The sequence below is a fragment of the Rhinoraja longicauda genome, chromosome 1 (assembly GCF_053455715.1).
Source record: "Rhinoraja longicauda isolate Sanriku21f chromosome 1, sRhiLon1.1, whole genome shotgun sequence".
Classification (NCBI taxonomy): Eukaryota; Metazoa; Chordata; class Chondrichthyes; order Rajiformes; family Arhynchobatidae; genus Rhinoraja; species Rhinoraja longicauda.
In genome coordinates, this window is record NC_135953.1 from 68,764,460 (window position 1) to 68,789,599 (window position 25,140).

Below are 25,140 nucleotides of genomic sequence, written 5' to 3' on the forward strand. Positions count from 1 at the left end.
CAGGACTGCTCTGTAGTTGTGGTAGGATGATTTGTGGTTCTTTTGAAAGATCTAAAGCAGAAATGTATGAATTTGGGAGATAATCTGTTTGGGGTAGTTTTGTGTTGTGCGAATTGTATTTGCATCTTTGTTTCTTTAGTCCAAGAGCCCAGAAGATACTGAAAAGAAGCGTCAGAATTACTTAGCTTATCGCAGCTTTTTAAATCGTGATGGCCCACGAGCTTTGGGGTCAAAAGAAATCCCCCAGGTAGGAGAGCGACAACATTCATTTACGACACATTGTAGAACTTCAATGAAAACTTGCTTGAAACCCAAGGATGGTTATTTGTACAGTGTTCATTTGCATTGATCAAAAACACTTAAAGGCCATTGCATTGTTTTATTGTATGTGTTGCCCATATATATGAATATGTTTGTATTTAAATGGAGAACCATGGTTGATCTTAGTACATGTAATCTCCATTGGTTTCATAGATCTTGAATAATTGTATTAATGAACCATTGAATTCATAATATTCTTCAAGAAAAACTGTGCATTTCAACAGTGGATAGAAATTCTAACCTTTTTGGCTATTTGGCTGGGGGTCTATGACCAGTATGTGTTCCGCAAGGATCAATGCTGGGACCTCTGATTTAAAACATAAAATAAAAAAATATATATATAAATGACATGGACGAAAGTGTACATGGGACAGTTAGTACGTTTCCAGGCAACACAGTGGAGTTGTGGACAGTGAAGAAGGCTATCAATGAACACAGCAGGATAGAGATCAGTTGTAGATGTGGCCATAGAAATGGCAGATGGAGTTTAATCTGGGCAAGTGTGAGCTATTGTGCTTTCAGAGGTCAAACGCAGAGAAAAATATGCAGGTAGCAGCAGGGCCCTGAGCACTGGTGTACAGAGGGATCTTGGGGTGTAAGTCCTTTGTCTCAAAATGGCAATGCAAGTAAATAGAATGGTAAAGAAGGCATATGGTATGTTTGCCTTCTTTGGTTGGGGCACTGAATACGTATCAGAAAACCATGTTACATCTTTGGAAAAACATTGGTTAGGCTACATTTGGAGTTTAGCTTGCAGTTCTGGCTGCCCATCACAAGAAGTTGTGGAGACTTTGGAGACACTTTATAAAGGTTTACCTTTATAGATGCCCAGATTAGAGTCTTTTAGCTCTGAGGAGAGGTTGGACAAATTTAGATTTTATTTTTGTTCTGGACCATCGGAGGTTGGGGGAGAGGCTTGATATAAATTTAAGAAAGTATAGATAGGGTAGACTGTTAGAACTTTTTTTTTGCAGGATAAAAGATGTACGGGGAAAGTTATTTTAAACACGGCAGTGAGTGCCTGGAACATTTTTTAGGGCTGGTGATGGAGGCAGATACAATAGAGACATTCAGTAGACTTCTGGAAAGGCATATGTAACTGTAGGCAGTGGTGGGGTATGGATTATGTTTGGCAGAAAAGAGTTGGTTTGGCATCATGTTCCGCACAAACATTGTGGACCAAAGGGCCTGTTCCTGTGCTGTATTGTTCTATGTTCAAGTGAAGAATTGTTTTAGAGTGTGACTGAAATTATAGGTTTTGGTATATAAAAGTAATGATTGTACCTTTTGATCAGAATGAACTAGAAGTTTCAAAGCATACATTCAGGAGTCTGAGGGGAGACCTGATAGAAGTTTATAAAATAATGAAAGGCCTAGTTGGGGTAGACATTTAGAATCTTTTTTCCAGAGTGGAAATGTCAAATACTGGAGGGCATAGTTTTATGGTTCGGTGATGGAAGTTTAAAGGAGAATGTGTGGGATATTATTTTATACACAAAGGTGGCAGTTGCCTGGAATGCAAAGGCAGAAAGGCTTGTCCCTGTGCTGTACTGTTCTATGTTCTATTCCTTATTTAACTTTATCAACTTAGTATCTCCAGTGCACATTAAGGGAGCTCTCATTTTTCCCCAGTACCATCTCCTGGAGGCATTTCCTCTAACAAGATCTTTAATCTCACATCCAAGCTTGTGTAATGGTTCCAGAAAATAGATGGCTTTTCCAACTTTTTTGCTCTCCTAAAAAAGGATACAAAACTCATCTTTTGACAGGAGATAGTTCTTCCTCCCTATCTTCTTGTCTATTGCATTGCTCTGTCATATCATCTTTCTACATCATGAGCCCTCGCATAGAATTGTTTGCATTTTACGATTGTAATGACTACAAATTCTTGTCATTAAGGGAGCTGAAAATTGCCTGGAAGGTCTTTCGTTCGTCATTACAGGAGTCTTGGAATCCATGGAACGCGATGATGCAAAATCTTTAATTGAGCGCCACGGAGGGAAACTGACAGGAAATGTTAGCAAGAAAACAAATTACCTGGTTACTGGTCGCGATGGTGGGCAATCAAAACTCGACAAAGTGAGTAGCTGTTTGTAGGGAATGCCAACCGTAAAAATATGTGAGTTACAATTGATACCTCTAGATTTCAATACTACTGATAATAGTAGCATTGGTGTTGGTGATCTTTAATATCGCCACAAAAAACTGGTGCACTGCTGTAATCATATAACTCGGAAATTGCATGGTTTTTTTCCATTGTTGCTTTTACAAATTTTTGATGTTATTTTGTCCTTTGTTGCATCCTGAAAGCATCAGATAAGTAGTTGATCTTTTTTCATTCAAATTAAGTATTTTATTTCCTTTAAAAAATAATTTAGGCAGAAAGTTTTCGAACAAAACAGATCGATGAAGATGGGCTGTTGAATCTGATTCGTCGAATGCCAGGAAAGAGGTCCAAGTATGAGATTGCAGCTGAAGAAGAGGTCAGTTTTGAAGAGACTAAGTACTTTCTAACATTTTAGTTTTGTGTCCTGCACAAGAACATGAGGAACATGTGAGCTGATCAGGACTGGTATCTTTCTGCTTAAACAAAAACATGGCTGTTGTTTTACGGTTATGAGTTGAAGAAGTAAGTAGTCAATATTTACAATGGTTTATCACATGGTGATCAAATTCCAACATATCTTAATTGAATTCAGTGGCAGTTTTACTTTGTTTCTCTCTTGGTGGCAGAGCATTCTGAATTCTTTCCAGTTATGTAGGTAATTTGGAATGGAATACTTTATTGTCACATGTGACAAGGCAGTGAAATTCTTTGTTTGCAAACCCGAGGTATGCAAATAGTCACCACATATGGCGCTGACAAAGTTACAAAGTACCCCGCCGGCTCCTCCTTTGTTCTTCTCCCCCCCCCACCTCACGGCAGTTCCCCTTCATTATTCTTTCTCCTCCAACAGCGGGTCCTCCTTCGTTGTTCCCCATCCCTCCCACACAATGACCGTGGGGCATCCCGCATGGTTTTGCCGCCATTGTGAGGCTCTGTCGGCTGCCGAGGCCCTAGCTCCATTGGTCCAGGCACCCTTTGACGCCCGGCTTCTCCACAACCTCCTGGGAGGCCTGTGGGGGCGAATCAGGCCTACCATGCAGGTTCCGGTCCACGTCACGGTTCTTCGGTGGGTGAGTCGGGCCCACCGGGCAGGGGAGTCCTTAGTTTCTACTTGCTGCACGGCTGCACGATGCTCCCACGGCGCGCACAGCTCCCCAGTAAGTAAACTTGATTGAAGTTGATCTTTGCACCACATGTGGATTATCCTGATAAATTTAACGTGAATGTTCATCCAAAGTCTTTTTCATACAGTTGCATATCAATGATTCATTTAGTAACCATAAAACAACATATGTGGTTTTAAGGCTCTTAAATTCTGTTACAATTGCTTTTTGGCTTATTTCTGAAACCCCATCTCTCATGTTATGCCTGCACTATTGGGTTAGTGTCATACCTAACTAAAAAACCCCAAAGCTGAAGCATGTGGAGTGCAGAGTAATGAAGTTTATAGTCAAATTATCTTTGTCTGAATAATCTGAAACATTTGTGGGAGTTGTGGTGCATTTTTAAGAGAATTGAATGCAGTGAAAGAAGCTGGACAAGTAAAATGCCCAGGCCCTTAATCCAGGCATTTGAGCGAATAACCAGTAAAGGGCCTGTCCCACTTTAGGCGATTTTAAGGCGACTGCCAGTGACTAGGCTGTCGCCGACAGTTCGCCAGGTGTCGCGGGCATGATCGTGAGGAGTCTTCCAAGAATCGTAGTGGATCTCAGCGCATCGCTGAGAAATCATCCGGAGTGAAATTTCTCTTGTCGCCAGGTAGCGTTGCTTATTGCGGGTGCTGTCGCCTGCTGTCCCCAGGTTTGCTAGGTTCTCTTAGATGCATTTAGAAGCGCATAATATTAAAATAAGTAAAGTCATTTCAAAATACCATAAAATGCTTGTGTTTGACCAATTTATTTACCGTCAGGACATTTGACAGGTAGTTTGGAGGCGACAGTTTGACGGTCAGGTAAGCGTGGGAATTTCGCGATGTTTATGGCCCTCAGCCATTACATTTAAAGTGGGCTCCCAACCCAGATATGCAACCCAGAAACCAGATATGCATCTCCCGTGCATTTTCAAAGAATGCCCACACACTTGTCACAAAAATCCACTTAACCACTTTTTAAATTATTATTTTTAATACAGCTATTAGTAAACTGGAAGTAAATCCAGTTTATGCCTTGTTACAGTGAAGCTTGGTTTTTAAGTAACCCATACAAGATGTTATAGTTCAAAACTCTCAAGTACTTACCGACTTGTCAGTGATTTCAGCAAAAATTAGGACGCCGGAGAAACATTGACGGCGTGGGAATTTTGCGATGTTTCCTAAAATCGCCTAAAGTGGGACAGACCCTTAAAGCTGGATTTTGTATATATGATCAGGACCTGCATCAATGCTAATGATAAAGTTTTCTTTGCAATTTAAAAAAAAGAATCGCCCTCAGTTAAAATTTTTTTTTCTAAAAGGCAGATTTTTTGTTTTGTTTTGAAATTGCAGGTTAGAAAGACAAAATCCAAAGTGCTAGAATCTCCAAAGATAGCGGACAAAAATGAGCATACTAAAAGAATCTCGCCACCATCGACAAAACAAAACAAGCATAAAAAGAGCAGCCCTGCAGCAGAGAACGGCGAATCCTCAGGAAGTATGAGGAGCATTTCATTTGGAGCTAAAACTTTCACCAATAATTCTACATCGAAGTGTGATCGCCAGCCCCAGGGGTTGAAGGAGTATAGTTTGCTGTGGGTGGATAAATACAGACCCGCAGCGCTGAAGAATATAATAGGGCAACAAGGGGAACAGAGTTGTGCAAATAAATTGGTCCGCTGGCTGAAAAAGTGGCATTCGAACTACACTGGAGGCAGCAAACCTGCAGGTGAGAGTGATGCTGTTTCTTTGCAACTTGTTTGTCATATTTGTTCAGTTGGAATTGGTAATATCTGTTTGGGCTGTATTATTAATTATCTAAATGATAAAGGTATTGCATTGACATTCTGTTTAGAATTGTTGAAATGCCCAATCTATTTAAATTTAAATATTTTCTTTACATTTTAACCCAACTGATAAAGGAGGACACTCTATGTTTTTTCTACAAACGGATCTCTGGGGAAATGTTGTATGATGTGTGAAACAGCACGAGAATCTGACTTTTATATTGCATCTTCAAACATGGTCTTAAGATGTTTCATAAGACTAAATTTAACACCAAGCACGTTGAACAAAAGATTATCTGATGATTAGTTTTGAGGGCAACTTAAAAGGAGAGGCTGTTCAGTAATGACATTTGAATTCCTGGTTGAAGCAGCTAAAGGCACAGCCACTCATGGAGAGGATGGAATTCCACAAATGTGTGCGGGCAGTGTGGGGTTCCACAAATGGGTGTGGGCAGGGTGGGGTTCCACAAATGGGACGGCACTGTGACACAGCGGTTGAGTTGCTGCCACACAGTGCCAGATACCCAGGTTTGATCCCAACTACAGGTGCTGTCTGTGCAGAGTTTGTACGTTCTCCCTGTGACCGCGTGGGTGTTCTCCAGGTGCTCGGGTTTCCTTCCACATCCCAAGGACATGCAGGTTTGTGGGTTAATTGGCTTCTCTAAATTGTTCCTAGTGTGTAGGATATAACTAGTGTAAGGATGATCGTTGGTCAGTGTTGACTCGATGGGCCGAAGAGTCTGTTTCCATGCTGTATCTCTAAACTACAAACTGCAAAACGACAGATTTCAAGAAACTGATACGAGGGCGATGTAACCGGAGGAAGTGTGGGGCAAACTTGTGGAAGGTCATTTGTTCACAAGGACCCCAATTTTAAATGTAACTCTGTCAAAGGAGAGGGGATTGAAGAAATCCGACATGTCATGTGCAGTGTCCAGTAACTTGTGTGATAGCAAATCTCAGTGAAGTGTTCCTCAAACTCCACACCTTAACAAGGATCCTAACCCAAAACATCACTTATCCATGTCCTCCAGAAATGCTAAGTTGGCCCAGCACCTGTGTTTTGCCCAAGATTTCAACATTCAACATATTTCTCCACCCCATTTATGATAAATTGAAACATGTCAGACATGGGGAAATTTCATATCCCATTCAGGAATATTCCTAAGGATAACTAAGGCTGTACAAGACCCCTGTTAAGAGGGAGGATTGTGGTTTGCTGGGATACATCCACCTATTCAGAAAACACCCGTTTCTCTGTCAGTGGAAAAATGCATTTTCTGCCTATTTCTCTTTAATCTCAGAAATTAAAGTTTGGAATGAATGCACTTCCACTGAAGTGTGGGGGCGAGCGGAGTGAGTGATTAGGGTTTTGAGGCTCTGCATCCTTGGACTGTGAGTAGTGACTTCTTGAAGACTAACCAGTAGAAATATGGAGCAGCTATTATAAGGAGAGCATTGATCCACTCTATCATCCATGACTTGCCAATACTTTGATAATTCTGCCAGTTTTGTCAAATAAATACATAAGCATGTGATTTATTGGGATGTTGAATGAAGAATTGAAAAAATATTTTTGTCTGTGTCTGGGACCAAAGGCATAATGTATGTGCCGTGCAAGTCGGCTTTGAGAATGACTGAATCATTCCCTTGAACTGCAGCAGAATTTCTGGGGCATTAAGAAGGGAGTTCCAGGATTTAAACCTAGAGTCTGAAGGAACAACAATATATTCAAGTTGGGGTAGTGTGCAACCTGGAGGGGCATCAGGTGGTTTGGCCTGCTGACCATGACCTGCTAGGTAGTAGCAGTGTGTGCAGGTATAGAAGGTACGGTCAAATTAGCTTGAAAAGCAACTGCAGTGCATTTTAGGTATTGTGTAGAAAAGCTTGCACATTCAAGATATAACGTGGAATAAGTTCTTATTTCTCCTCCCAGGTCTTCTGCCTAAAAACAAAATTCACTCAATCTAATCATTCCTAATGAAAGGATCTCAAGAATACATTGGACATTCTTACAAAAAAAATCAATATAATTTGTGCACGATTCCAGCTTAAATGTAATGTGAGGTGCAAATGTCTTTTTGTGTTCATTGTACAGCGAAATTCAGTAAATTTGGTGGGAAGGACAATGGTTCAAGTTTCAAAGCTGCTCTGCTGTCTGGTCCTCCTGGTGTCGGTAAAACAACAACTGCTACGCTAGTATGCAAGGTACGAATACTTGAGTATTGGGACAAAATGAGTTTCTCTTCTATAATTCACATGCAACATCTTTTTATAATGCAGGCTTTGTATTCAGCAGCCACAAATCAGAGCAATGAATCTAGCAATGAGACCGAATCCCAATCCACTGTGATATCATTAAAGTGGCAGCTTCATGGTTATGTTGTTTGATTGTTTGAAGTCCAACGATCTAGAAATAAGAATTTCAATCCCACAAGTCTTTTTGGTGATTTAAATTCAGTTGATTGAATACATTTTACATTCATTAATATCCATAATATTGCGCACAAACCATAGGAATGCTATAATAAAAGTTTACCAATGCCCATTAGGCCAAGTATATCACCTGATGAATTCTGCATGACCCCATATCCACAGTACTGTGTTAGTTCTTGCTTTCCTCTGAAATGGTATGCCTCTTGATTTCCCAAGTAAGTTGTTCACCAATGGTTTCTTGAGCAATTGAGAATGGAGGACTGTTGTTGGCCTTTTCGGTGGTTTATTGGCATGATAAATTTGTTAAAGAAATGATTCTCGGGGCACTTTGTTTCTCTGGAGTTACTCCAGCACTTTGTCTTTTTTTTTGTAAACTAGCATCTGCAGTTCCTTGTTTCTCCACTTTTCCCTCATTGCTTAAGCTTTAGAATGTAATGGGGGTAGTATTCTGAGCACTAAGTTCACTTAGACTTCCTTTATGCATATATGCTGAATCAGGCTGCTTACATTCACCAACTTAAAACATTTAAACTGTTGGGGGTAAGAATTCTGCTTGCCAAAGCACATATAACTGGAACCTTTGCTGCTGCTCCTGGCAATTGATCAATGTAGAAACTGTGAAAAAGTTAATGCCCAAATACAAACGTTGCATTTCCTTTGTTTGGTGATGAGTGCATCTAATTTGTGTAATTTGTATTTTTGCTAATTGATTCACAATCTTTAATCAATCGTTTGTGTTGAATGGGGGTGAGAAGAGAAAACATTAATATACTGTGCAATCTTTCAACCACCTCTCTGAACTTTGCATCCTCTACATTTGCATTAGCTTTCTCTCCCAACGAGAGGATTATGATGGGTCCTTTTGGACCAATTGGTCTAATTATTCATGAATAACATATTTGTGGTCTTCTATTTGTACATTAATGGTTTTTAAAAAAGTTAATATTTGGGGGCGGTGGAGAAATTTGTCTCTTGTAGAAACCTTCTGGCCACAAATGTTTCTATTTCTGCTGTACGGCATAAAAGTGCAACTAATTATCGCCATTTCTGCCGGGTGCCCTTTTTTTACCCCATAGGCTGCCATCTGACATTCTCCCTGTCTGGTTTATGTCATTGTTCACTGCTCTTTATTCTCACGGTAGGATCTGGTTATTGCACCTCCTATCTAGCTTAGCTGGATCGCCTGTTGCGCGATCAAAAATGTGTGTAGGGCTCCAGGTTTGACTTAGCCAGAGTACAGTGTCTTTCTGTGCATTACGGTTAGTTCTGTTATAATGCAAAATTGCCTGAAACAAGCAATTGTGTCAATGGGGGAGAAAGGGTTAGGGAGTACAGAGTTTCAGACTCAGTTTTTTTTTCCCCTGTGGGATTTTCAAAAATAAAGATCTTTATAATAACTAAGTATAATTTTGCTCTTTCAGTGTGAAATACTAAAGACAATACGTTATTGGTTAATTGCATAAGTGTCAATAGAAGTGAACACGTGTCAATTTTAATGGCCAGTTGCAGTGAAACTATCTGTTCTTTAGAGACCATTGCGTCAGTAATGAGTCCCCACCCCCCAAGCTATCGAGAAATTGCGGAGTAGTGAATATAGCTCAGTCCATCACGTAAAACCAGCCTCCTTCCCCTACCCCAGCATCCCCATCTACACTTTATCGCCTCGGAGAAAGCAGCCAACATAATAAAGGACCATTTGCATCCCGGTCATTCTGTCTTCCTTCTCCCATCAGGCAAAGGATGCAAAAGCCTGAATGTGCGTACAACCAGATTCACAAATGTATTCTTCTCGCTCTGTTATCTGCCTACTGAACAGGTTCTTGTAAGCTAAAGATATAGTTCCAATCTCCCAACCTACCTCATTGTGGCTCTTGGACTTTTTTCTAAATCTGCACTTTCTCTGAAACTATGACATTTTATTCTGCACTGTTATTTGTCTCTCTGCATTGCATGATGTACTTGCATACGAGTTGATTGAACTCGTGAGCAGTATGATTTGACTAGATAGCTTGCAATCGTAGATTTTTTTCACTAATTTGGTATGCGTGAGAGTAATACCAAGACATTTTTCCAGGACACCATTTTTCTGCTTATCTATTGCCAAATAAACTCGGGTAATTTTCTAGCTCCAATTCGAAATTGTGTTACAACTAATTTGTCTCGTGTAATACCAGTAATGTTCCCTAATTTATCAATTGCATTGTATCCAATTTGTGTTATGGAAACGCACATTATAAAGGAACGCCTGTACTTTAAATTTGATCTGCTCAATACCCCACGATCTCTAACTTTTCTGGAGACATGCATGTTTACCGATCTTCAGTTTCATTGGGGGACATTTGATGACTGATGTGCTGGATATTTTGAAGATCTCGTGTTTCATAGTGGGATTTGGGGGCTGTGGGGACTCTGAAGTGGAAGAGTTTAACTTTGGGACTGATCAGGAGCTGGGGTTTGGAAAAGTGGAGAAATTGGAGTTCAAATGAATTAACATTTTTAAGTAAACCATGATTCTGTTTATTTCTTTTGCTGTATGTCCTATGAAGTATCTTAGCATTTTGTATTCTTTCTACTCTCTGACTGTCGTTCAGCACAGCGCATGTCCCTTTAACAGGGTTTATTCTTAAACTGCTGAATTGCAATTGTGTCTTTGTTTGGAAGGAACTGGGCTACAACTATGTTGAACTCAATGCCAGTGACACTCGCAGCAAGAACACTTTGAAAGAAGTGATAGCAGAATCACTGAACAACACCAGCATCATAGGCTACTGCTCTGGTATGTACTCTATGTGCAAGGTTTAGATCAGGACTTACTAAGATGTTGCTGGCACTGCAATGCTTATGGTTAATTCAATTTTTAAACTATTGTTCATTTCAGGAACTTCATTGCTAAGTACCAAACACGCATTAATCATGGATGAGGTGGATGGGATGGCTGGTAATGAGGATCGGGGAGGAATTCAGGTAACACTGTTTGACTGAGTTATTTGATAGTCATAGGCATGGAAATAGGCACTTTGGCCCAAAATGCCCATGCTGACCTGTATGCCCCATCTATACTAGTCCCACCTGCCCGCGTATGGCTCATATCCCTCTAAACCTTTCTATCCATGCACCTGTCCAAATGTCTTATCAATGTTGATATAGTACTTGCCTCACTTACCTATTCTAGCAGCTCGTTCCATATACCCACCCCTCTGAGTGAAAAACTTGCTCCTCAGGTTCCCATTAAATCTTTGCCCTCTCACCTTAAACCTTGGTCCTCTGGTTCTTGACTTTCCCTATTCTGGGTAAAACATTCTGTGCATTTACCCTGTCTATTCTCCTCGTGATCTTGTACATCTCTACAAGATATTCCTGTGCTCCAAGGAATATAGTCCTAGCCTGCCCAACCTCTCCCTATAGCTCAGGCCCTTGCGTACTGGCAACATTCTCGTAAATCTTCTCTGCAGAGATTTATTCATTTAAATCATTTTTATCCAGAATCCTGAAATATTTTACAGTTTAATTGAGACTAGGGTGTCTAGAAAGAATGAATGCTTCTTATCACTATTTATTGTTTGCAAGTATTTAATGAAATGCTACTGCTTCCCTGCAGTAAAATAGAAACTGCTGTGGGAGATTATTATTTTTAAATACCGATTTCCCTTCTAATTCCTTGGTCTTGTCACACTAGCAAGCAGGTTGAGTTCCTGTTTCAACTGTTTGCGAGGAAAGATATGTCTGACATTGGGTGTGTTCTGTTTCAGGAGCTGATTTATCTCATTAAGCAGACCAAGATTCCCATCATCTGTATGTGTAATGATCGCAACCATCCCAAGATCCGCTCGTTAGCAAATTACTGTTTTGACCTCCGCTTCCAGCGGCCTCGACTAGAGCAAATCAAGGTGTGGCTCGAGTAGTTAATGTCTATCTCATCATTTGATCCTCTCCGAGTTACTGTGGCTACTTGTTTGTTTAGAATTGGTGCAAAACTCACTCTATGAAGACAGAAACAGATTGAACCCTAATTATGCTCCCTGTGTCCTGTAGTCCCCCTGCACTTCCCTCACAAATTCTTGACACTTCCACCTGCCAAGGACTAGGTACAATCTCTCACCCTTGTCTGTTAAAATTCTTCTTCATTACATCTTAGGAGCCCGGCTTTGTTAACATTTGCACCATTGAACTGCTCATTTTGTTTTATGATTTTGTTCACCTTTTGTGCAATCAAGGCAAGTTTATGATGGGCTAAAATTGGCAAATATTTTGAGGTACAGCAAATTTTCACATGGCAATGGCAGCATTTTATTTTTTAGAAATTACTTTAAACCTTCTGTCTGCACAAACGCACCAATGATCAGCATTGAAAGGAATGCTAATGTTATTGTTGGCCCCAATCCTTTAGAAATATTGCGAACATTGACCCTCAGTAAATTCTTCTGTAAACCAATTTTTTCCCTCCCTTCAGGGTGCAATGATGACTGTTGCTTTTAAAGAAGGCTTGAAGATCCCCCCTCCAGCTATGAATGAAATTATACTTGCGGCCAGTCAAGATATCAGACAGGTTAGTGTTTGCAATATTAATGGTAGAGTTGCTAACAAGATATTATGTGCATCACTGCAGACTCTGGTGATATTGTTAATTTGCAATTTTGTTCTTATTATTTGTATCATTGTAAGCTCAAGAAAGCTTACAATGATCCAAATGTGTTGTATTAAACTCAATGCTAATTGTTGCTGTTTGAAAATTTGAAATGCTTTCCCCTCAATTTGGTTTTCAGTCATTTTTTACGTCCATTATCACATAATTTAGAAGTGGTTAAGATAACTTGCTACTCCCCAGATAAAATGAAAATAGAAAAAAAATCTTTCCCGTTGCCAATGGGACTTGCTATCAAGGTCCCAGTTCTTGGTGTTGGCAGCAGTCTAATCTGATGGTTTCATCGGTAAACCTTTTCAAATGCACATCCTTGTACTCTTAAATTTGATGAGGTTTCTGCCTCTAACACCCTTTCGGGCAATGAGCATATTCTTGTAAAATTTTGTTTTTCTTTCCTCTATTCTTTCACCTATTACTTTAAGTTTGTGCTGCCTGAAGAAAAGTGTTAAAAGATCAAAATCTTAAACCTGCCAATAAGCTCTAATGGGCTGTAGTAATCTGCCCCTCCCCGCCCCCCAAACCATATATGTCAGTGATGTGCCCGAAAACCATTTGCGGGAAAAGTAAACCAATGTGGGTGTTTGCTTCCTGGCCAACAACCCCAGCATTAAGGCACTGATATTGTTTAACCAATAGTGAAGTGAGTTGCAGTCTGGATGCCTGACACCAGACTCCCAACAGTCTATATTTCTGCTCAGTTAAGGTTAGCAACCACCACAGAATATGTAATGTCCTCACTGACAGCAAGGAATCCCTGACTCAAGGCTGCACAGATTGGGGAACCTTACCTAAAGTTGCCTAGTACTTCTTGTCTGTCTCCGATTTCATGGATTAAGCACAAACAGTGGAAGAGGCACATCGCCGTAAGCAATCCATCCACGAGCTCCAACTGAAGATTACATCACCTCACGCAGAACAAAAGTGGAGATACGTCATCCCAGACCTCCGATTACCCAATAAGGCATTCAGAATGTTTGGAGAAATATATGGGAAATTTTACTGAGGAAAGATTGGATTGAATGGTGTGGGATGCCTTCTTTAAATCCAATAAAGTGAAGGTGTTGTTGAGGCATAAAAATAATGGATAGGAAGGATCTGTTTTCCATTTAGCAAAGGCAAGTAACAAGGTGATTAACTTAAGTGATTTGTAGAAAGATTAAAGTGCTGAATTTTTAAGTGTGCATGAGTTTGGGATACATTGCCTGAGAGAAAAGTAAAGGCATGGCATTTAAGACGCAAGATACACAGTGCTAGAGTAATTCAGTGGATCAGGCAGCATTCCTGGAGAACATGGATAGATGTTTCAGGTCGGGACCCTCTTCAGCACTTGTCTTTTATTTACCAGCATCTGCAGTTCCTTGTTTCAACATTTTAAGAAATACTTGGCTAAGCACTTGAAATGGTTTTTGTAGTAGCCAAATATTGGTGAGGTTGGATATGTGTATTTTTCTGCTGGCATGGGCTCCTTCATGCCCTGTAGATTCCCGTAAATTATGAAGCATTGTCATTTTTTGTTGTTTCAACATTTTGTTTTTAGATCCTGCATAATCTCAGTATGTGGTGTGCAACAGACAAGTCACTGACGTACGATCAGGCGAAAGAAAATGGCAAGAAGACCAAGAAGGACATTAAACTGGTTGGTTTTTATTTCAACAGCAATTTATTGAAGATATATTTTGGGGATTGAAATAATATTCAAATTCCTGACAAGATACATGACTTTGTGTACCATCTCATACTGATTTGTTCTTGCCTTGTTCATTTTATATTTTCTGGTTATCTTGGGATGTTGGTTCTCTTCCCATATTGAATATCAAGTTATTAAAAATTGTCAGACAAAAGTGCGACGGGGGAAGAATGAAAATCACATACTTTACCCGGTTCAATACTTTGTGCATTAATATTTCTGATAATCCAGCAACTAACTATTTAGAGCAAGGTATAAATCTTAGTTTAAAAAAAAACCTTTTCCCTATTGCATTAGAAATGTCTGTTTTTTTTGCACATAATAAATAAATAGTGATTACAAAAATTTGGCGTTCTAATTTCAGGGTCCATTTGATGTTGTGAGGAAAGTGTTTTCTGCTGGAGAGGAAACTACTTCCATGAGTTTAATAGATAAGTCTGACCTCTTCTTCCATGATTATTCACTTTCACCACTGTTTGTTCAAGAAAACTATCTGCATGTGAAGCCGGCAGCCTCTGGGTAAGTAAAGACCAACTTTTTTTTTGTTGCTTTGTGTCATCTTGGATATATATCCATCTTATGAACTGAAATGATTTTGGTGAAAAATCTTGAATCTGGTTATAGGTTCTTCGTATTTGTGCTCTGGCGTTCCTTTTTATAGCAACGCCATTCAATGTGATCATGGCTGATCACTCACAATCAGTACCCCGTTCCTGCCTTCTCCCCATACCCCCTGACTCCGTTATCTTTAAGAGCTCTACCTAGCTCTCTTGAAAGCATCCAGAGAGTTGGCCTCCACTGCATTCTGAGGCAGAGAATTCCACAGATTTACAACTCTGACTTAAAAGATTTTCCTCATCTCTGTTCTAAATGGCCTGCCCCTTATTCTTAAACTGTGGTCCCTGGTTCTGGACTCCCCCAACATTGGAAACATGTTTCCTGCCTCTAACGTGTCCAATCCCTTAATAATCTTATGTTTCAATAAGGTCCTCTCTCATCCTAAATTCCAGCGTATACAAGCCTAGTCGCTCCAGTCTTTCCACATACGACTGTCCTGCCATTCCGGGAATTAACCTAGTGAACCTATGCTACACGCCCTCAATGGCAAGAGTATCCTACCTCAAATTTGGAGACCAAAGCTGCACACGGTACTCCAGGTGCGGTCTCACTAGGGCCCTGTACAACTGCAGAAGGACCTCTTTGCTCCTATACTCAACTCCTCTTGTCATAAAGGCCAACATGCCATTAGCTTTCTTCACTCCCTGCTGTACCTGCATGCTAACTTTAAGTGACTGATGAACAAGGACACCCAGATCTCTTTGTACTTCCCTATTTCCTAACTTGGCACCATTCAGATAATAATCTGCCTTCCTGTTCTTTCCACCAAAGTGGATAACCTCACATTTATCCACATTAAACTGCATCTGCCATGCATCTGCCCACTCACACAACCTGTCCAAGTCACCCTGCATCCTCCTCACAGTTCACACTGCCACCCAGCTTTGTGTCATCCGCAAATTTGCTAATGTTACTTTTAACCCCTTCATCTAAGTCATTAATGCATATTGTAAATAGCTGCAGTCCCAGCACTAAGCCTTGCGGTACCCCACTAGTCACTGCCTGCCATTCTGAAAGGGACCCGTTAATCCCTACTCTTTGTTTTCTGTCTGCCAACCAATTTTCTATCCATGTCAGTACCCTACCCCCAATACCATGTGCTCTAATCCTGCCCACTATTCTTTGTGGGACCTTATCAAAGGCTTTCTGAAAGTCCAGGTACACTACATCCACTGGTTCTTCCTTGTCCAATTTCCTAGTTACATCCTCAAAAAATTCCAGAAGATTTTAGTAGCTGTTGGTGAACTATTGAAATGACTAGAAATATACCAGGTCATTCTGGGCTTAATAAATTTGGTAACGGGACCTCTCGGTTGCCATCCGAGGCTGAAATCTCGTTCAGCACTGACCAATGGAACGTAGCGAAGGGTAAATTTGGAGGAACCTCTTCGTCATTGTTAATGGCCTAACTTTAAATCGTTACATTTACATTTTAATAAGTGTGTGGTATCACGGACCCTCCAATTGTAAATTTATTCCACACACCCCATGAGGTTGGAAATTTGGTCAAAAAGATAAAGGAAGTGCATGCAAAGTTTAAGAGGATGGAATCAGACAAGCCCTTTGAGGAATATTAACAGAGGACAGAACTCAAGCAGGCGATTAAAATGTGCCACAAAATAACTGGGACTGATTAAAGAAAATCCCAAAGCTTTTTGTACCTATATTAAAAATGAGGGTAAGCAGAGAGAAGTAGGACCACTCAAGAATAAAGGAGGGAATTTGTGTTTGGGGTAAGGGATGTAGGCAATGTACTAAACGAGTACTTTGCATCTATGTTTACCAAGCGGAAGGATACAGAGGACAGTGACATCAGTATGTAGAATACTAATATACAAGAGCAGTTTGAGATTAAAAAATAGGTAGTGTTGTGACTCTTGAGCATTAAGGTGGATAAATCTCCAGGGTCTGATGGTATCTAGAGGTAAGAGGAGATTGCAGGAACCTTGTCGAAGATGTTTGCGTCTTTAGCCACTGGCAAGGTCCTGGAAGACTGGGGAGTAGCTAATGTTCTTTGTTTGTTTACGAAGGGAAGTGGAGAGAATTCAGGGTATAATATGCCGTTGAGCATCATGCCATTGGTAGGAAAGCTATTGGAGGGGATTTTTTGGAATGGAATTTACTCAGATTTGAAAGAGAAAGGTAAATGGTCAGCATGGTTTTGTACGCGGCAGGTCGTGTCTTTTTTTACTTTATTGATATTTTAGAGGAGGTGAAGATGGTGGGATGGCAGATGTTATCTATATGGATTTTAGTAAGGTATTTGATAAAGTCCTCCATAGCAGGCTGATCCAGAAGATTAAGATGCACGGGATTAATAGTAACTTGTTCATATGCATTCAGAACTGGCTTGCTGATAGAAGACAGGGTTGTGATGGAAGAACAATATTCAGGCTGGAGATCCGTGGCAGTGGAGGTCTGCAGGGATCTGTGTGTTGCAACCTCTTTTTTACGATGAATATAAAAATGAATTGCATGTAGACTGGTTGGTTAATAAGTTTGCAGATTATACCAAGATTGCTGGGGTCGAGGACGTGAGGAAGATTTTTAAAGTGGGAAATAGATCAGCTATACATATGGCAGAGAAATGGCAGATGGAGTTTAATCTGCGCAAGTGTCAGGCATGACCCTTAACATCAATGGGGTACAGAGAAAGTTTTGGGGGCCAAGTCCATAACTCCGAGTGGCAACGCAAGTGGATAGAGTAGTAGAGAAGGCATATGCTAGCTAGTTCCATTAGTCTGGCCATTGAAGGCGAGTCAGGATGACATTCAGAACCCTTTTCCCAGGAAAGAAAGAGCAAGTGCGAGGGCATAGCTTTTATGGTGAGAATGGCAATGTTCAAAGGAAATGTGTGGCTCAAGTGTTTTTCACAGAGGGTGGCGAGTGCCTGGATGTGCTACTGGGGATGGCGATGGAGTCAGGCACAATACTGGCATTTAAGAGACTTCTGGATAGGCAGATGGATGTGTGGGATATGGATTATGTGCAGGCAGATACGAATTGGTCTTGGCATCCGGTTCGGCCCAGACATTGTGGGCCAAATGGCCTGTTGCTGTGCTGTACAGTTCTATCTTCAAATTTCCTCATAACTATGGTAAAGAATTTTAGGTAACCTTTTATGTATCACTAACATATTTGCACATTATAATGCACATATACAAACCCATTATCAAGCCCAGATTCCAATGTAAGAATGGATGAGAATGTAAATGTAGTATTGCAAGTTGAATTTCCTGCAACATTGTAATGTTAGTGTGGGGCAATAGTTGAAGAATGGATTTAGAATGTGACAGAAATATTTGTTTTTGATAGAAAAATGTTTTTTTTTTATAAATGGTTGTATCTTTGATCACAATGAACTAGAATTTTCAAAGCAGACATTAGCATGGTACATTTTTGTCTGAATACCTGTTCAATAATTTAATGGCTGCTTAATTCTGATAAAAGTTTCAACGACCAGAAACATTAATCACCTCTCGATATCTGCTGCATTTCCTGCTGAGTATTTCTAGCCTAGAGTTTTGTTTTCATATTTTCAAAGTCTTGGTTTTATTGATCATTTAAGTTTGTTTCGAATCCCCTTTGTAAACGAATGATCTGCCTGTTTACGTTCTTTTCCTGTTATTTTGCGCTCTCGTTCTGGTCTTTGAACCCTTTATGAATGCAACTGTTAGTTGTGCTGTGCTTGCATTTTAGATCAAACCTCAAAAAGCATTTAATGCTGCTGAGTAAAACGGCAGATAGTATTTGTGATGGAGACCATGTTGATAAACGAATCCGTTCTCGGCAGGCCTGGCATCTTCTCCCTACTCAGGTCAGTGCTATAATGAGGTGTCATGTATTGAGTAGTAAGGTATTCTTTATTTTTGCATGGTATTGTCAATCTCAAGATCTACTTGTCTTGACCTGCACAATCATTTTTCTATTTGTACATTTCAAATTACAAATTGAAATTAGTTTTTGTTGCTTTCAAAACTCAAAACAATTTAAATTCCAGTGAGGTTCCACCTCACCACAACTGAGAATATTGGCTTTGACAACAAAGGAATGCTAGAATTGCCATCGTTTGTTCATTTATGCCTATTTCCCTACTGAGCTGCAACTGTACTCCAACCATAATTTATTGGCTATGGACTTTCTCCACTGCTAACCCATCAATGAAGTGAGGTTTGTGGATCCTCGTCTTTCCCTTTCTAAAATTAACAATCAGCTTCTTGGTCTTATTGGCAATAAGAGCTAGTTTGTTCTGGTACCATTTAATCAGATTTTCAATCTCACTACTGTACTTTGAGTAATTATTGCCAGTTATTCCTCCAACAGCAGTGCTGTCGTTGATGAATTTATAGATGGAATAAAAGCAATCATGGGTAAAGAGGGAGTAGAGCGGGACTGAGCGCAGTCTTGAGGTCCCCCTGTGCTGATGGTCATCGAAGAGGAAGTGTTGTTGCTGAGGAGGAAGACAAGGATCCAGTTACATGGGGATGGGCAGAGACCCAGTTCCCTGAGTTTGATAGGTTTGAAGGAGATGATGGTGTTGAACGCTGAACTGTAGAACACAGCCTGATGTATGTGTTCTTATTGTCCAAATAATCCACTGCAGATTGGAGAGCTATCTGGATTGCATTTCCTCCATTGATCTATTGTGGCAGTAAGCAAATTGTAGTGGGTCCAAGTTCCTGTTATGTACCATAACCAACCTCTCAAAGCACTTAATTGGCACTGGTCAGTAGTCACTGAGACATGTCACCTTGCTTCTCTTGGGCATCGGTATTATACGATTACGATACAACTTTATTTATCCCAGAGGGCAATTGGGCTGCCACCAGTTGTAAATACAGTTACAAGACATTGAAAGTGTCATGTGCATTATAATAATGAAATTTAAGTGATTTATGTAATATATAATAAAAGGCCTTTAAATGCTGGTGGGAACCTTGAGCCTTATTAATGAGAGGTTGAAGATGTCTGCAAAAACTGCAGCCAGTTGGTCCGCACAGGTTTTGAGGACATGACCAGGTATACCATCAGGGTTAGAGGCTTTCTGAAGGTTCACCCTCATGAAGGATCTTCTGATGTCTGCATTGCTGACTGAGGTTACAATGCCATTGGGGGCTGTGGGGGCCTCAGAAGGCACATTGGTGTTCTCCCTTTCAAAGAGAGACCATGTTGAGCTTGGCCGGGAGTGCTGTCTCCCATGACCAGCTCTGTGCAGTCCCCACTGCTGGGGCTGTGCTCTTTAGATGCAGGCTATACGTAGGAAGAACCAGATGTTGTGATTTATGAAAGTGGTATGATTTCAAAAAGTGAGTATGAGTGATGGATAGGCATCTCTGGTCGATGCGCAGTGGTTGAGAATGTTTGTTCCTCTGGTGGTACAGGACACGTGCTGGCGACAATTAGGATGTGACTGCAAACTAGCCTTATTGAAGTCCCCGGCTATGATAGGACCATGTTATTGGGCACAATGGAAGCTTTCCCGGCTCTTCCAGGCACTATTCTCATGGTGGAATTCTGAGGTCGGTGGTTACCCTGCTGCCAGGAACTCCACTGCCATCGGGAGATTGGAAGAAAGCTAATCCAGTTAAATGGATTAGCCACTTGTCAGCGCAGATTTGTGCTGTTTTAATTGTAGAAGTTCAACTGCAGGATTTCAACCTGACCTGTCCTATTGCTTGAGAAATATTGTAATAGTATAGTCATCATAGATCACCTGAAATTTAAAGAACATCTCTTGATCTACCATCATCTTACTGTTGGTTTTGTTTATTTTATTTACTTAATAGTTTTTTTCAACAAAAATTGTTTTTTTAAAACCCCTCAAATTTTGATAACCAGATTAACATTACAGACCTCCAAGAGATTTTGGTTGCACTGGATGGAGGGTCCCCATAGTAATCAGACACTGCTGTCTCTTTAAGAACAAAGGCTGCTAATTACACTGTGGCAGGTTATTGAAATGGGCAAGCAATTGCTTTGATCGACTCTTATGCAAAGATACTGCATTAAACAATGTACCAAACAACCTTTAGTATTTTTAGCTTACAGAAACAAATACTAATTTTTGGCTGTTAAAATTAACTTTTCTATTTGAAAGCAACTCGTTTCACGGACCGAGTGCTAGGTGAGTGTAGAAATGAGGGTGGCTGCAACTCTGAAATACTGAATGAAATTATAGGCCAAGCTAACCTCTTAAAGAATCTGGTCAAAGAAAACTAGCTACCAAAGAAAGAACTACATAATTGCAAGTTGAAGGATTAGTTGTGAATTTGAAGTTCGGTTTTTAAGGAGCGAGTGTACTGATGAATGCAATGTGCTTCACACCTCTGAATATATTATTGGTTTAAAATATATAAGTAGTTGGTTTAAAATATATTAGTAGTTTGGTTGTCTCTGCCTTTGCATCAGATTGAGACAGGGTTACAAATTATGGAGGAAACAAAATATGATAAAAGAACATGGATGAAACGTCTCCTACAATGATATTTGTTTATGAAATGGAATGAGTTAGTATCGAATCTATGATAAATATGTAAATGAATTTCTAGTGCAGAGTATTCAGGTCTTGTTGTTTTGCAGGCTATTTATGCCAGTGTGATCCCTGGTGAATTGATGAGAGGTTACATGGCACAATTTCCCACTTTCCCAAGTTGGTTGGGAAAATTTTCATCAACTGGCAAGCATGACCGCACTGTTCAAGAACTTACCAGGCACATGAGCTTAAGGTATGGAGATATGAATTTCGCAGAATAGTTGCTTCATATGAAATGTTTACATTGTGCTTATTTAAAAAATAAAAGATCTCATTGCAAGCCTCCAGCAACAGCTTGATGTGATCCTGAGCTAAAGGAATCAAGATGATCTGTGGTCAGTCAAATAATCTGAAATACCTGAGACTGTGGTTTAAGGAACCACAGCCTTGGTTCCTTAAACTGTGGGAAGTGGGAGGGCATTATGTAGTGTGGTTGCCATAATGAGTGGTGATTATATGGTGATTAGGTCTGAATAGATCTATTTAGACTTTAGGTATACAGTGTGGAAGCGGGCCCATTGGCCCACCGAGTCCACACCTACACTACACTAATCGCCCTGTACACTAACATCTTACACACTAGGGATAATTCACAATTTTTTACCAAAGCCAATTAACCTACAAACCTATACGTCGTTGGAGTGTGGGACGAAACTGGAGCACCCGGAGAAAACTCACAGGATCACAGAGTACATTCAAACTCCATACAGACATCTCCCGTGGTCAGGATCTAACCCGGGTCTCTGGTGCTGTAAGGCAGCAGCTCTACCACTGTGCTGCCAGTGCACAGTACTTTGTATTGTTTCTGTGAAGAGCTGGCCTGCAGTACATGGTCTAAGCTCTTGCCTATACAGGTAACTTCAGGAAGCTAGTTACCACTGCTGTGCTGTCCTGTTTTGGCTCGCTGCTTTGAATAGAAAGAGTGGAAATTTAAGTTCAACAGGTATATACCTTTTAAGAAGTATGTTGGTCAGCTCAATGTCCTGTGGCTTCTCGCATTATTTTTGTATTTGTCGACGTTTATTCTGAGCCCTCACATCTGTACTTCTAATACTGATTCAAAGGACACATGCCAGTAAACGGGCAGTGAACTTGGATTATCTTCCTTACCTGCGGGATACACTGGTGCGGCCTCTTGCACTTCAGGGAACAAATGGTGTTCAAGAGGCCGTTGAAACGATGGATGCATATTATCTGATGAAGGAGGACGTGGATTGTATCATGGAGATTAGCAGCTGGGGTGGACGGCCCGATCCATTCTCCAAACTAGACCCAAAGGTAATCCAAGCCCGTTTCTATAGACCACACGTAATCACAATCTATTTCTAGTGAGATTAAATTAGCTTGTTCCAGGTCTAGGAGATATAACAGAAGCTTCAATCCTTGATTGAGATTACTTGATGCACTTCAATTCTATTTCTTCTCAACCCTTATTAGGTGAAAGCTGCATTTACACGCACCTATAACAAAGAGAGACACATGACTCCCTACGCCTTACAAGCTATAAAGAAATTGAAACATGACAATAGTGCTGGATCATCTGTTGACTCTGAGCTTAATGGTGACTTGCAAACTGAGGACGTGCAAGCGGATGAAGCCGAGGATAACTTGGAAATGGATGGAATGATTAAGGTAGGAACCTCATCTTGAATTTGAATGGTTTTCTTAAGTCATCTAGACACCAAATACCTTATTAGGATTGCTTGATGTTTGTTATGGAGGAACAAAAAGGCATTGCTTTGCAAAGGAAAATTGATGTTGAGTTGTCTGAGAAAGGATGGTAGCGTATCTTCAAAGGAGAGATGGAAGTCTTGTTCTCTGTTCCCAATTTATCTTTTGTGAAATCCAATTGAATAACATTCCAGTAATAATAGCTGATTGGATTATAACAACAAGTTGGACTAAAGTGTATCAGGATTATAGCAGAAAATCAAAAACAGCTGAAAATAATGGAAATTTAAACTAAAACACTCAGCGGGTCAGGCAGCATCTGCAGAAAGAGACCCCTTGTCAGAACGTGGAATAACAAGCAATTTTTCTGTAGTAAATAAGGTGGGGGGAAGGGTGGGTAAAGCAAAGGGAATATCACTGATAGGATAAGACCAAATGGGATACTGTGAAAGTTAGAAGCACATTATGCTTTTTATCTGTGTTGTGTGCTGCTTATGGCAAAGGCTCAGCAGTCCTGACTACTAATTGGAAAATAAAAACTGAGCTAAAGTGATGACTGGTGTGATGACAATAGACAATAGACAATAGACAATAGGTGCAGGAGTAGGCCATTCAGCCCTTCGAGCCAGCACCGCCATTCAATGCGATCATGGCTGATCATTCTCAATCAGTACCCCGTTCCTGCCTTCTCCCCATACCCCCTCACTCCGCTATCCTTAAGAGCTCTATCCAGCTCTCTCTTGAAAGCATCCAACGAACTGGCCTCCACTGCCTTCTGAGGCAGAGAATTCCACACCTTCACCACCCTCTGACTGAAAAAGTTCTTCCTCATCTCCGTTCTAAATGGCCTACCCCTTATTCTCAAACTGTGACCCCTTGTTCTGGACTCCCCCAACATTGGGAACATGTTATCTGCCTCTAATGTGTCCAATCCCCTAATTATCTTATATGTTTCAATAAGATCCCCCCTCATCCTTCTAAATTCCAGTGTATACAAGCCCAATCGCTCCAGCCTTTCAACATACGACAGTCCCGCCATTCCGGGAATTAACCTAGTGAACCTACGCTGCACGCCCTCCATAGCAAGAATATCCTTCCTCAAATTTGGAGACCAAAACTGCACACAGTACTCCAGGTGCGGTCTCACCAGGGCCCGGTACAACTGTAGAAGGACCTCTTTGCTCCTATACTCAACTCCTCTTGTTACGAAGGCCAACATTCCATTGGCTTTCTTCACTGCCTGCTGAACCTGCATGCTTCCTTTCATTGACTGATGCACTAGGACACCCAGATCTCGTTGAACTCCCCCTCCTCATAACTTGACACCATTCAGATAATAATCTGCCTTTCTATTCTTACTTCCAAAGTGAATAACCTCACACTTATCTACATTAAACTGCATCTGCCATGTATCCGCCCACTCACACAACCTGTCCAAGTCACCCTGCAGCCTTATTGCATCTTCCTCACAATTCACACTACCCCCCAACTTAGTATCATCTGCAAATTTGCTAATGGTACTTTTAATCCCTTCGTCTAAGTCATTAATGTATATCGTAAATAGCTGGGGTCCCAGCACCGAACCTTGCGGTACCCCACTGGTCACTGCCTGCCATTCCGAAAGGGACCCATTTATCCCCACTCTTTGCTTTCTGTCTGTCAACCAATTTTCTATCCATGTCAGTACCCTACCCCCAATACCATGTGCCCTAATTTTGCCCACTAATCTATGGTGCATATTGCCAGTCTGATACAGATAGAAAGAATGAGTGAGTTAAACTTGGAGATTGCGATATAGAGTCCTGAAGACTTCAATGTGCCCAGATGGAAGGCGTGGTGGTGTTCCTCGAATTTGCATTGTGTCCCATTCTAACAGCGAGGAGACCACAAGCTGGCCAAGCAGCAATGGGATGGATACTTAAAGTGGCCATTTAGCCTTTGCATCTCCAGCAGGAATAGCAACACTTCATCTTGCCTCATTCCCCTCATCATTGTCAATTTGAGCCTGATCTTCCTGGCGATAGAAATTTGAAGTTGCTGATTGTAGCCAGTAGATATTGAAAGTCTGCTCCATTGGTACAAGTCCCATTAAATATAAAACCCTAAAGACTGGGAAGAAATTGCATTATATCCTAAGAGGTTTGCATATAAAGAATCTCACAGGCTAATTGCTATTCAATTAATATAATCAGAATGATATTATTTGGAAG

The 25,140-nt window shown here is 40.7% G+C and overlaps 1 protein-coding gene across 2 annotated transcripts in view; it reads left to right on the forward strand.

The window, feature by feature from the left end:
- The window catches only part of rfc1 (replication factor C (activator 1) 1), a 59,012-nt gene that overhangs the window by 22,697 nt on the left and 11,175 nt on the right, over window positions 1-25,140 (forward strand). For both annotated transcript variants that reach the window (XM_078399823.1, XM_078399814.1), the window contains 15 exons: window positions 140-247; window positions 2,221-2,400; window positions 2,700-2,804; window positions 4,911-5,286; window positions 7,443-7,552; window positions 10,442-10,556; window positions 10,659-10,744; window positions 11,530-11,667; window positions 12,231-12,326; window positions 13,960-14,058; window positions 14,474-14,628; window positions 18,427-18,544; window positions 21,307-21,452; window positions 22,324-22,537; window positions 22,697-22,891. In XM_078399823.1, coding sequence (XP_078255949.1) covers window positions 140-247; window positions 2,221-2,400; window positions 2,700-2,804; window positions 4,911-5,286; window positions 7,443-7,552; window positions 10,442-10,556; window positions 10,659-10,744; window positions 11,530-11,667; window positions 12,231-12,326; window positions 13,960-14,058; window positions 14,474-14,628; window positions 18,427-18,544; window positions 21,307-21,452; window positions 22,324-22,537; window positions 22,697-22,891 — 2,241 coding nt within the window. The remainder of the gene's footprint in view (window positions 1-139; window positions 248-2,220; window positions 2,401-2,699; window positions 2,805-4,910; window positions 5,287-7,442; window positions 7,553-10,441; window positions 10,557-10,658; window positions 10,745-11,529; window positions 11,668-12,230; window positions 12,327-13,959; window positions 14,059-14,473; window positions 14,629-18,426; window positions 18,545-21,306; window positions 21,453-22,323; window positions 22,538-22,696; window positions 22,892-25,140) is intronic.